Source organism: Calonectris borealis, chromosome 8, assembly GCF_964195595.1.
Source record: "Calonectris borealis chromosome 8, bCalBor7.hap1.2, whole genome shotgun sequence".
Classification (NCBI taxonomy): domain Eukaryota; kingdom Metazoa; phylum Chordata; class Aves; order Procellariiformes; family Procellariidae; genus Calonectris; species Calonectris borealis.
This window is the reverse complement of record NC_134319.1, coordinates 33294894-33307637: the sequence shown is the minus strand read 5'-3', so window position 1 is coordinate 33307637 and position 12744 is coordinate 33294894. Positions and strand designations below refer to the sequence as shown.

The 12744-nt window shown below is 45.9% G+C and overlaps 3 protein-coding genes across 17 annotated transcripts in view; 2 read left to right on the top strand and 1 right to left on the bottom strand.

Moving 5' to 3' along the window:
- The first annotated feature begins 130 nt into the window (after positions 1-130).
- Positions 131-7227, top strand: CACYBP (calcyclin binding protein). 2 transcript variants are annotated; one of them, XM_075156900.1, is made up of 6 exons: positions 131-254; positions 827-1019; positions 1715-1811; positions 2391-2490; positions 3725-3819; positions 5653-7227. In XM_075156900.1, exons 1-6 carry the CDS (start codon positions 234-236, stop codon positions 5810-5812), a joined length of 666 nt encoding a protein of 221 aa, XP_075013001.1. In that variant the 5' UTR covers positions 131-233; the 3' UTR covers positions 5813-7227. The 2 variants fall into 2 exon arrangements, with proteins under 2 accessions (XP_075013001.1, XP_075013000.1); XM_075156899.1 differs by lacking the exon at positions 131-254 and adding an exon at positions 616-738.
- TNN (tenascin N) overlaps positions 6486-12744 on the top strand; it is a 40119-nt gene continuing 33860 nt past the window's right edge. For 11 of the 14 annotated variants that reach the window (XR_012674571.1, XR_012674572.1, XR_012674574.1 and 8 more), the window contains exons 1-2: positions 6486-6572; positions 8115-8355. Coding sequence is in view for 7 of the 14 variants with exons in the window: in XM_075156888.1 (XP_075012989.1) it covers positions 8325-8355 (31 nt within the window). In the remaining 7 variants the exon portion in view is untranslated. Of the gene's footprint in view, positions 6573-8114; positions 8356-8433; positions 8619-12744 lie in introns of all 14 variants that reach the window. The other 3 variants (XM_075156890.1, XM_075156891.1, XM_075156892.1) reach the window with 2 other exon arrangements.
- On the bottom strand, positions 7231-10687 carry MRPS14 (mitochondrial ribosomal protein S14). The gene is made up of 3 exons (XM_075156901.1): positions 10379-10687; positions 9797-9955; positions 7231-7733 (listed from the first exon to the last, which is right to left on the bottom strand). The coding sequence occupies exons 1-3, from the start codon at positions 10421-10423 to the stop codon at positions 7551-7553; spliced, it is 387 nt and encodes a 128-aa protein (XP_075013002.1). The 5' UTR covers positions 10424-10687; the 3' UTR covers positions 7231-7550.

Below are 12744 nucleotides of genomic sequence, written 5' to 3'. Positions count from 1 at the left end.
CGGCTGCTGGCTGCGTGTCGCCATGGCAACGCCGGCGAGTGACAGCGGGAGGGCGGAGCTGTTCCCCACACCCAGCGGAATGGGCGAGGCTCGCGGCGCGCGCCTGGTGGCGGCGGCCTTGCGTCACTTCCGCGGCGCGGGCACTGGCGCGGTGTGTGTGGGCGGGGCGGGAGGCCGGAAGGTTCCAGAGGGGCCGCGAGAGCCGCTGCTGCCGGGAGGGCGCCGCACGCGACATGGCCGCAGCGCGCGAGGAGGTGAGCTGCAGCCGCCTCCCCCCCCGCCCCCCCGCCGGGGGCTCTGACTGGAACCGGGGGCGAGCGCCGCTGCGCGCCGGGGGTGGCCGCGGGCCCGGGCCGGGGCCCGAGCTGGGCCCTGCGGTGCAGTGCGAGGGGCGGTGGTCTGGCCGCAGCGGGGGGGCTTGGGGCCGGGCAGCGTGCAGGGAGCCTTCAGCCCCAGCGCCTGCTGGGCGCTGTAGGTGCCTCTCCCTGAGGCGGCCCTGTGCCCTTTTAGTGTAATCTGGAACCTGCTGAGGAGCTGTTCCAGCTGTCGAACTTTTATCGGTTTCTGTTGGTTTTTAATTAATGAAAGCTTAAGGCTTGAAGTCTGTACTGGTCGAGGAGTGAAAACGTGAGCGGCCAGGGAGTGAGGAGCGGATGGCTTCGTGCCTAACGGGGTGTGGAGGAAAAGGAAACGACTGACTTGATAAACCTGAAACTGCTACCTCTGGGAAATGTGAAAGTGTCGTAACTGAAAGAGCTCAGCTGTGAGCCTTAAGTGAAAAGAACCGTCTCTAATATATGCCTGTGATCTTCTGTTTTTGAACCAGTTACAGAAAGATTTGGAAGAGGTTAAAGAATTGCTTACGAAAGCCACGAGGAAGCGACTTCGTGATGTCCTGATGACAGAGAAACACAAGCTAGAGCTAGAAATCAAGAATCAGCCTCCACCGAAGCCAAAAGATGTGGCAGAGGAAGAAAAGTCGTCACTGGGAGGGTACACAGTGAAAATAAACAATTATGGTAGGATTAATTTTCTGAATGCTTACTAGAGCTCAGGTATCTCTGAAGAGAAGGGAGGGTGGCACTAGTGTGAGTTACAGTTGCCACTTAGCATTATAGAGAAGCCTTCTTAAGTGTTTATTTCATACGGGAGACCCCACTTTAAAAGCTACTACGTGCTTACTGTGCCATCCCAACCACAGTGTGTATTAATTCTGTTTGTGTGATAGTACTGGTGGGATGCATTAACGGTCCCTGGTGTACCAGCGACTATTTTTCCATTGCCTAGTGCTTAGCAGGAATGAAAGAGTGAGCTTTGGCTTCTCTGCTCGCCACGTAGGTGAAAGGAGAGGGAATTGCTCAAGATACTTGTCATGTGGGGAGCAGGGGAAAAGTGGGTCAAGGAAACTGGAGCAAAAGCAGACAGCTACCTCTGACTGTCCCTGCACAGACAGAGTTGCTCTCCTTTTACCTGAGCTGATACGTGACTTTTCTGAGAATTTGCAGGAATTAGGGAACAGGGCTAGCTGTGATGACCTCCTTTTGCTCTCAAATTATTCTTGAATAATTTGTGTCTTTCCCTTATCCCTCTGAAGATTGTTTCAATAAGGCAGAGATCCTAGTCATTGCTAGGGGACTTCGCAGCGGGAGTTGGAATGGAACGCATGAAGTTTATGGAGGAAAGCTAGAACTTAATCTCTTTTTTTCACTTGCAGGTTGGGATCAGTCAGATAAGTTTATTAAGATTTACATCTCTTTAAATGGAGTCCAGAAGCTTCCAGCTGAGAATGTCCAGGTGAATTTCACAGAGAGGTGAGTTTGTGTTGTTGCACCACGCCACAGGGGAGAGCATGGGTGAAGAACACTGTTTGAAATGCAGGAATGTGTTGTGTTGAGTTCTGTTCTGGTTCAGCTTTTATCTCCTCCCCCTGCCCCTTTTTTCTTTTTTAAACTTGAGCGGTATTAGCTTTTAGTAGCACTTAGCACATACCCCTGAGAGGGTATCAGGGTATTTTCATTTTACAAATGCTTGTTGCACCTCATCACGCTTGACAGGATACGTAGTGTTAGACCTGTTTTTTGATGGTGGTAGAACTGAAGCGTACATTAAGTAAAACTGCCTTTCCAAGGCTGTAGGAGATCAGTGAGGTAGAAAGAACCCTAGAGATCTTGATTTGTTGTGAAGTCTGGACAGGTCCTTTTAAGTTCTTGGTATTAAATCCAACTGAAGATTTGAGAGGCCTGGGAAGAAAGTAATTCAAGCCTGTTACATGCTTTCCAAAGAAATATGTCTGCTAAAGGGCTTTCAGACATTGTTTTTGGTGGCAACGTACAATAGTCTTACAATGATTGGAATCTTTGTGCCCTTCTTCCCCCACTTTCTGGTTCCAGGTCGTTCGATCTGCTAGTGAAGAATCTGAATGGGAAGAACTACACCATGACCTTCAACAACCTCCTGAAACCCATCTCTGTGGAAGGCAGCTCTAGAAAGGTCAGTCTAACCTCGGCTGTTAGAGGTACTTAGGTCCCTCACAAAGTGCCATGTTCATTGCCTGACTCTAGTTCAAGAGACCCAGCGCTAACCTTCAGTCCCTCCCTTCTGTCTGCAAAGACTCTTCACTGTGAATGTGATTCTTATCAACCTGTAATTGTCATAACTGTGGAATTATTCTCTGGAATCCATGGGCTCCTATTTCAAAAGATCATGTCTGGGTATTGTATGCTTTAATAGTTCTCCGACAGGATTTCAGAAATAATTAAGCAGAAAATTCCACTAAGCATCCATTTGCATCCTTGTGCTTTTAAATACCTCTGAGAAATTCTTTGCGATTTTAAGGTCTAAGAGACTTGTCAGCAGACTGAAATCTTGGGAAGCTTAAACAGGCTTAATACCCAAAGCAAAGTCCGAAACCTGCTCTGCCTTTGTAATGGGCTCCAGAATTGAACACAAGTAACATTTTACTGCAGCTGGTGACAGTGTCCTTACTGTGCTACTTGTAGCACCTTTCTGGGCTTAGGATGTGTCAAATACCTTGTGTGCGTTCTGTGCAGTTGTGCGCTGCACTTAGTGACATCAGATGTGAAGAAATGATGGTTCAATTTGAAATTCCCCTAAAATAAAGACGACTGAAATAAATGAGGGTGATGCTGTGGTGATTTTTAACGCGGTGTAAAAGTGAGCAGCGGTCACGTACTTGCTAAGCTAAAGCTCCAGCAGACTCTTGTCTGCTACGGCACGCAGGAGTTCTTTGTGAAATTTAGGTCAGGGTTGCAATCAAACAGGCTTTGCTTGTAACTTGCAAACAAATTGCAAGATTAAGCAATAAAACTAGTTTCTTATCCTTGGAGAAATTAATTGGGAGAGCCTCTGCCTGCACTTTGGTATTCCTGGAGAAGCCTAGTACGTATAGCCACCCTTTACCAGGCAGTCCTGTGTGCTTTTAGCATCCTGAGAATCACTGAGTGGTGTTCTTCTATATTGTACTAGTACTATATTAATCACGCCATTTAAATTGTCCACAACGAGGTTAATACTTTGTATGCTGAAGCTGAGTGTGTACTATAATTTCTATATGCTACATAATAATCAATAGCTGAGATAAATGTTTCAAGATTTTGGAGTATAGAAAGAGGTTTATGTTATAAGCTAACCTTATTCATTGTGGCTGTGACTGGCATCCCTTTATGAAGCATTCTAAATTCATGCCTTGCTGTTCACCATACAGATAAAGACAGACACGATCCTTGTGATGTGTAGGAAGAAGCGGGAGGAAAAATGGGAATGTCTCACTCAAGTGGAAAAAGAAAGCAAAGAGAAAGAGTAAGTGTCTCTTCAACCCTCCATCTTGTTTTCCATTTCTTGTTCTCCAGATTGCTTTAGGACTGCCAGGGGAGCAGATCTGTACTGTACTGACTGTGCAGTCAGCCTGTGAGAATCGCTGTTCTGGGAGACAAGCCCTAAGATGTTTCAGAATCATTAGGTTGGGATTTTTTTGGTACTAGTAGGACTGGCAGTGGAGGAGATGCACCTTGAGTAGCTGTTTGCCACTCTTCTACTGTTTCATTGCTAATGATGAAGGCTGCATCGTAGGAAATAGATAAGACCTGCAGTGAGAGTGCTAAAGGTAATCAACCAATTCAAGATTCATTTGTATTTTGATGGCTGCATTCATTGCAAAAACTGCTCTAGTGAGGTTGACCTTTTTCAGGTTAAGTGTATATCATATAGAAATACATATATATTCCCTGCAGCTATGCTATTTGAAGTAATTATTACTATTTTGTCACCTGTATGTGAAGTGCCTGCACAAAAATCCTAGTGTCCTTTTGGCAAAACAGGTCTTTGTTTACCTAGATCATTATACAAAGTCTCAAGCTAATTTGTATCACTTCAGGTGCTTGGGAGCAATCCTACAAGCAGCTTAGGGACTGGATATATAAGGGTGGTAAATTATAGCAGGAAACATCTGGGGACAGGAGACTTTTTTTACATATATATATATATATAACAATGTAGTTTATTATATAATAATCTTGTATTATTTCACAACACACACACGTTCTTATCCAGAGGAGAACGTGTATACCTACCATGGAGCATGGATACACTCACTTTTGAGAAGGTTATGCCTCCCAACAACTATTCATTTTGTGTAGGAAGATAGGATGATTTGCTAAAACTGTTTAGTCCTCACTAACCATACCTGAATTTAGAGCCAAAGTACCTTCCTCAAATGACATCGCTGGAGATTAAGAGAAGGCGATTTGACTACTAATGCCCATTGCTGGAGGGACAGGGCCATTTTGTTAAACCTGGGTCTTGCGCAGAGAAGTCACATTAGTATTGCCGCCTTATTCCAAGTGTGGAGCATTTACAGTATGACAAGTGAGTCGCTTCAGAAATACACCCCGAGACTGGTGGTTAGCCCCGTGCTTGGGGAACTTGCTCCCTCTGCTGATCTATTTTGATCTGCCTGTTTTTCAGGTAGCCTGCAGAAACCAGTAACTACCTGAGGGATTTCAGAAAACAGGATAGAGAGAGGCAGTTTTGCCAGAGAGGGCATTATGTATAGTCTGGTAATGTGGGGCGTGTCGTACCCAGGTGCATACCATGTGGGTGGCACTGTTTGTCGGCTGGCTGCTTAAGTTGAGAAAATTGCTTTGAAATGCAAGTGTTAAAATCTATTAACCTCTGGAGATAATCTAAAAAAATGGGAAGCAGAAAATGCTTTTGGGTTGTGAATGTGGTCACTTCATAGAGCTCAGTGGCCGTTTTTCTATTTTTATTCACTTTTCACATAACGGCACAGACAGATGTTGGCACTTTCTGGGTCTGTCATATTCCACTACTGCTTCCTAAAATTAATTTTGGGTGGTCCTTCCAGGGTCATGTTTACTGCAAAATGCTTCCTGTCATCCTTAGTGGGACAGGTCTAGCTATACTACTCAACTTGCGCTTAGTTGAAGTGTACTCTTTAGGATTCTCCCTACTCGGAAGCTGACTGAGGCGTGACTGAAGACTGCCAGGGTCTATAGACTTTGCCAAAGCAAAATCCTCATCGTTACCAGGATGTTTCAAACAAGTATTAGCGTTTAATTTTTTGCACAGCATTGTTGGATATACATGATCTTCTCATATGTATCCGTCTTGCAGGAAGGCTGCCTACGACACCTCAGATCCTAGTGAAGGGCTGATGAACCTTTTAAAAAAGATGTATGCAGAAGGGGATGATGAAATGAAGCGCACCATCAACAAGGCCTGGGTTGAAAGCAGAGAAAAGCAATCCAAAGGGGACATACCAATGGATATTTGAAAGTACTCTAAGGGCCGCCTTAATACTGATCTTCCATGTGAGACATGCTGTGCTGCAAAGATCATTGTTTACACAACCTTCTTCCAAGCAAAGACAGTCATTTGCCATTTCAGGTTGGAGAAAATATTTAAATAAAATAGCTTATAAAGCATTTCTTTCAGTCAAGTGGTTCACCATTTCCTGAAGAATGGAGCATAGGTATATCCTCAGCCCTCCTTGAAAAAGCATCTCAGATGAGCGGAGAGTTGTTGTGAAACTGAGAACAGAATGTAAAAGAAAAGGAATCCTAAACTAGGATGGGTCAAGGCCTCCCTGTTGCAAGTGACAGCGTACCCATCTGGGTGCTGGGGCTAATGTCATGCTTGCTACATGGGCTGTGTTTTTTTACCTAGATGTGGGAAAGTATGTTGAACTGTAAAGCATGTCACGAAGGGAGAAATGCTGAAGAAAGTAGAACCACTATCTCAAGCACTTGCTAGTTGAGCAGAAACAATATGGTGTTAATCCTGTGGTATTAAAATCTAATGATTAATCTCAGAAATTAATTACTGGCTGTTTAACCAGTTTGATTTTGAAAATGAAAGCAGCTCTTTAGCACCTGTGCTAACTGTGACCTCCTTGGGGTCTTTGAGGTGGCACCAGTTCGCAGGAGGGCAGTGAGCAGCTGATGCTGGACAGTGAGCGCGCCCTGGCTCTAGCAGTATATGAGGAAAAGAGAGACAAGCTCCACTTTCTCCTATCAACTTTCAAGGGTTTTAAGGTAACAGAAGTATACTGAGATAGCCTATACTCCAAACTTCGACTCAACTGGGGGTGAAGGGTTGCTGTCAGTTTGCTGCCTGTGTGCCTTCCATCTGGCGGTAGTTCCGTTTGACCCGGCCTGTTCAGTGCAGCCTCTCAGCCCCACTGCGAGGGAGGGGGACAGAGCAGCCCCCCCCCTTCATTGCCCTGCTTTGAAGAAGAGTACAGGGCAAACATGAGCTTAGCAGCAGGCTTGTTGCTGTTGTTGTTTCCTTCCTGCTTCCTTCTTGTGTCTCTCCCAAGGACGGATTTGTTTGATGTTACCTAATGAATTAAGGAAGCCATTACTCTCCTATTATGGTCTGGACTAGGACTTACTTGCTCCCGTGTTCTTAAAGCATTGGACCGAGCGCTGCACTATAAGCAGGAGAGAAATACTAGCACGTTGTACTTTCTAATAGGTCCTTTATCCACTTTGTCTGCTTGTTAATATACATATATTAAGTTTGCATAGCAAGAGTATCTAAACTTGAGGCCATGTTTTATTTTCAGTTTGTGCTCATCCTTGTTCATGGCAGAATACTACTTTGCCCTGTTGTACAATTTCATTTATGCTTTTACCCAAATTACCGTGGTGAACTTACCATATGGTGGCAAAAAAACTGCTTAAACGAGCCTTGTGCTGTATGTCTTTATTTCTGACAAACTTCAGCTTAGTTCTGCAACAATCAGGTTGCGATTTTTTTTTCTTCCCACCCGTCAAAATAAAAACTACCTCTCATACAGACCAGCTTAGTGCAGTTATGCTCCTTCCTGTCAGTTAGCTGATACCAGTCGCAATCCGGTAAGAGTTTAATGAATCAGCATGGCTTCTCATCCTTCCCTTATTAGTTTGATATTGATGCTGGACTCTTAGAGACAGGACAGCCTTGCTTTAATTACACACAAGCTGAGCCTGTTTTGTGTCTTCTGCCTGAATGTATATCCATGCAGTGATCTACCACATAGCCCTCTGTATCCCAGACATCTGAGCATGGTCAGCAAAATGACGGAAAACGATTCTGCTGAGCCTCCAACGCCGCTTCACCCCCCGAGGGCGGGATGTCAGGACACACCTATTTCGGATCCTCACAGGGCAGCTGTCCCGGGGCAAGTCAGCAATCTCTTTATCGGCCACTTCCTAAAACAGAAGACCACAGCATAAGAGTTTATCTGTGTTCCCCAGGATTTTGAGCGGGCTTATTGTCAGACCTCAAAATCTAGCTGTGGAGTAGGTACCACCACACGCTTCCCTACCACCTCATGAGGATGCTTTGCTATTTGATAGGGAACTTGCGCCGGTCTTCCTCACCTGACCCTTTCTTTCTGAGCATCCTAACAGTGGATGTAAAATGATCCACATGGAGACCCCAAAGTTAACCTTATTACACAGACTGAACAACCTCATGCCAGACATTATCGTTAGTCAAAAACTGCTTGGCTTTGTCCATGTTGCAGGATGGGCTAGTCCTTTAAGATGAACTGAACTTAAATATATGTTCCTTTTTAACTGCCTTCCCAGGTAATATGCTTTGATGTCAGTAAAAGGAATCTCATATAGTATACTTCAGAAGGAGCTACAGGCAGAGGAGAACAAGTCAAAGTGTCTCTGTTGTAATGAGAAGGCTTAAGAAAGGTCTTTCCACATACAAGAAGACAGCTCAACAGTTTTCAGGAAGCACCAGGTAGCAGCAAATGGAATTTCAGAAGAACAAGTGAGCTCAGCAGGGAAATGCAGCCTAAAGGAAGTCGCTTGAGGCTAGGTAAGCGTCCCTAACTGCCACATTCTTAATACATTATTTTCTAAAGGACAGAAGGGCTCAAAAGAATCTTGTGTTCAGTCACAGTAGGAAGTCACAGGTGGAGGTAAAAGGAAGGTCTGAGGCTGGACTACAGAAACTCCTGTTACGTTGCACAAGTGCTGAACAGCAGCAGTGTAAGGCTATCTTCTAGAGGCATGTTCGCCTTCAAAGGAAGACGGCATCAAGACAGCAGCAATGTGACTTTCAACTTCAGTAACAGCAAGGTCAGTAGGACTTGTCTTCAGAACATATTTCAGTTACTGGTTTTGTCCAGTTGTGCATCTTACTTGCATATATAGCTGTATATATACACTCTATCTAGTACAGCTAAACACTTGCAGTATTTTTTTGGCCTATTTAATGCCTATGATATTATTCAGAAAGCAGCCTATACTTTCAGAGAAGACTTGTAGCTTCATTTTTAAGACTTTAATTTTGGAGCCCAAATAATGTTTTGTAGGGAAGGAAAGCTACTTTCCTGAAGTCTTTTTCTTTTATCTAACTGCCGCTATGGCTTTGTGACTTCAAAAGGTGACAAAAGTAGCTGAGGAATACCAAAAGTAAAATCAATTGCAATTCATTTCCCCCTGCTGCAAGGACATGCAGTGCAGACTAGACTTGCCAAGAGAACGGTAAAGTCAATACATAAAACCAGATTCATACACTTTCTCTCCCAGAATGTTTAAGGGTGAAAGCATCTCCCCACAACTAGGCATGGCCAGATGGAATATGTACAGGAATATTGTAAGAGTATTTCTGATACTTGCAAATGTTTTTAATACTTAGTAAGGAAGGCTGAGAGCAGGGCAGCGAATATGTGCATTTTTAAGAGCAGATCTAACACCCAGATCTGATGCAGCTTTTAGATGCTTGTAGCTCAGGCAAGGAGTAAAATTAAGTATTTCTAATTGAACAAATTGGTGGGTTTGGCTGGATCAGGCTTCCAGGTTTTTAAATAAGCAAAGAAATCTGAAGTTTATTTAGGAAACTATAAAAGTAACCATATAATATCCCATATTATCAGAAATAAGGAAAATAGTTTTCTGAATGTTTGTAAGTGACAGCTTGAGGGGAAAAAAAAGACTTCATTGTACATAATGTTACATATACTGCTTGCATGAGAAGCACTGGTTTTAAAAAACCACACAACCCAAGACACACAACCTCTAGTCAGCAGTTTACAACTGCTGTTGTAAACACCCCCGATGCCTGGGCGCTAGCGGTAACTATGCAATATGACATGGCCCCGTGCTCGTGAGTTAGGGCAACGCAAGCGTTCGTGACCTGGCACGGCCGCTCGGGTCTGTCAAGCGGCCGCTGCGGCCCAGCGCACGTCACAGCAGTGGGAGCCCCGCGTGGGCTCGCGCCCTGCCCTGGCCGGGGCGCAGCGGCTGCCCGGTACCTGCAGCTCCTTGGGAAGGATGGTGTTCTTCCGGATGGCGTTGATCCGCAGCCTCTCGTCCGCGTACTCGTACGCCAGTTTCCTTCTCTTGACGTCCCGCAGCATCCTCCAGTCCACGTAGTAGCTCCGCACTTGCTTTGTGCGTGGTGAGGGGAGAACCTAGTTTAAAAAGTTAAGTTTATAATACCCACCTGTTGCACGTAGTCTGCCCAATTCGAGTATGAATTACTCCCGTGAAGTCTCTTTGTCAGACTTTCTCAAATTACTTCCTTGCAGTGCAGCTCCTGCCCAACTCCTGGCGTGCGAGGCAGTTTAGTTCACAGGAGCCAGCAAGGAATTTACGGTATCGGAGACACAAATAACCCCGAAGTTACATCCATCCCCCCGCGTTGTTCCCGCCGCCGGCGAACCCCGGGGCTCAAGCGAGGTTTGGGCTGACGCGGGGCCGAGCCGGCCGCCGCCTCCCCCAGCGGTCTAACAAGCCCCGCGGCCCCTTCGCCAGGCCCTGCCCGCTCGCCGGTGCCTCGGCCGGGCGGGACACGGCCCCGAAGGGGAACAGGGGAGGGAGGGAGCCGGGCTGACCTGCCGAGCGGCCCGCAGCGCCCAGGCCAGCGCGGAGACCGCCATCTTCTCGCTGCGCGGTGGCGGTCCCGCGCATGCGCCTAGACCTGGCGGGCGGGGGGGGAGCTGGGGTCTGAGAGCCTCCCCCTTCCCGCCCCCACGGGCCGGCCTTCGCTCTCCGCCCCCGTCCTTTCACGGTGAAGCCGTATGTCCGGTGCCTTTGCGGGTGGAAAAAGAGGAGAACCCAAACCGCTGAGGAGGGCTGTGCTGTGTATGCCGGTGCTGATGTCAGCCTCGCTGGCACCGCCGTCATTAGAGGGAGCTGGCATCTCCCCCAGAAACCTCGGGATCCGACTTCGGGTGGACCGAAAGGATCCCGGGTTGGAGAGGAAAGTCTGTAAAAATGACAGGGGAAGGAGTCCCACCTGGAAAATGTGATGCAGAGACATCACACCGTGTTGTGAGGTCCCTGTCCAGAAAAGCACGTTTGTCCTGTACGCCTGTCATTGCTGTGTTTTGGGTTATCTGCCACCTGCTTTCCTAAATGTGGTTTTAGTTTTGTTTCTTAAGAGTTTCTTTGTTTGCTTGCTTATCACCTAGGACTATTCCTAAATTTGTATCAGAGTTTTGTGTTTTTTTCAACTCATGAATTTTGAGTAAGTTACAGCATTTCACAGACAAAATTGAATAATCATAACCCTGAACAATGAAAAACACATGGCAAATTCCGCTTCTGTTGTTCTTAACAGCCTTATTGTTTTGTGAGAGAAACTGTCCTGTTCTACCAACTGAGACTTCACTTAGGCAGTGTTTGAAATAAGTCTATGTCCTGATTTTAGGGAGAACTTGTATTAAGTTTTTGATGTTGAATTAATAATTTTGATTAATTTTTCCATTCATATCAGCTTGTTAGCTACATCCAAAAAGTCATGCGAGAAGCTGGATTCTCTCTCGGTTTGTCATGCTGCTTGTTGTCTGTGTGCCAGGCGTTTTACAGGCTAATGCAGTCAAATTTTATTATCCATGCTGCAGTCAGCAGCAACAGCTTCCACAATAACTTACCCACCTAGGCTGATGGTGCAGGTGGTGGTGATCAGTGGAAAGAGGCCGTTTTTGGTGCTGATGAAGTGGTTAATTCTCCACAGCCCGTTCAGTTTCTGGCTGCCTTGCCAACCCAGGTGTTAACTACCCTGAAGATTTTTGTCCTGTGGATGTGCCAAGCTGAAACCACTAATACCTGTTACACAGAGCTCTAAACTGCCATAGAGGGATAGCTATTTTTACTTCTCCTTGCTTCAGATGAGTTTCGTGAGCCATGGAGAGGTGAGATGCTTGTCACTGGCCTCATTTCTCACCTCTCTGTGTTCCCTTCATACTCAGAGAAGCCAGAAGGCTGCTCTTAAACTTGCTGAGGGTCTGTCTGTGGAGGGAAACTGCAGCAGCAGAAAGGGCTCAGCCTGCAAAGCCTGTGGGCTGCAACCCTTCTGTGAGCTTCCAGTCTTCAAAACTCAGGCTGTTTGCCACTGTGCTTCCCAGTGGTGTGTGTTGATGCATGACTCGCTTGGAAGTAGGTTTCAGGTGTTTGCAAGGAGAGAATTTCAAGCTTTGTTGTCTGATGTTATTATCTATAACTTGTTATTTTTGTGGCTTTCCGGCTGGTAAAAGCAATCTGTAGAATATCAGCAGAGCAAATAAAGTAGGGAGCTGGATGTGATCAAAGGGGACTTGGATGTTAGGGCATGCATTCATTTCTTCAATATTTTGTTCCATTTCCCCTTGGTCTCTCTGTGTTTGTTAAATGGTCCAGATGAGTGAGAAACCAGTGAGTGTGGGAAGGAGAACTATTTCTTCAGCCAGGACTGAATCCCTCCCTTGCTCAATAGCATCACCTGTGTAATCTGCACTTTCCCAGCTGTGGAGGTGGGACTATCTGTGTTGCCTTGCAGCACTACCTTTCCCTTTCTGTAACAGGGTTGCCCAGGACAGAGTGTTTGGTGCTTACAGCTTACAGCTTTAAAAAATACAAACTAAGTGAGAAAGCGTGGAGCCCCAGTGCGAGTTAGTGGTGTTTGCAGTGTTCAGTGCAGTCATCACGCTGTATTTGACTTCACTACCCTGTTGCAGCGACTGAGATTGGCAAGGGCTAATGATTCATGTTGATAGCCTGTAGGCTGCTGCTGTCTTCCATCCCTCAGCGCAGCTTCTGCTGGTTGCAGTAAAGCAAAGCAAATGGTCAGAATCTGAGACATTTTGTTAGCTAAAAACTGGGCTCAATAATGCACATGGTTAAAATAATCGCGTGGGTACCTTAGCAATGCCTACAACACGTAATTTGCTTTCTTTTAAGTTCTCGAGGGTTTTTTTAAGTATTGTGCTGGATAAGTGCA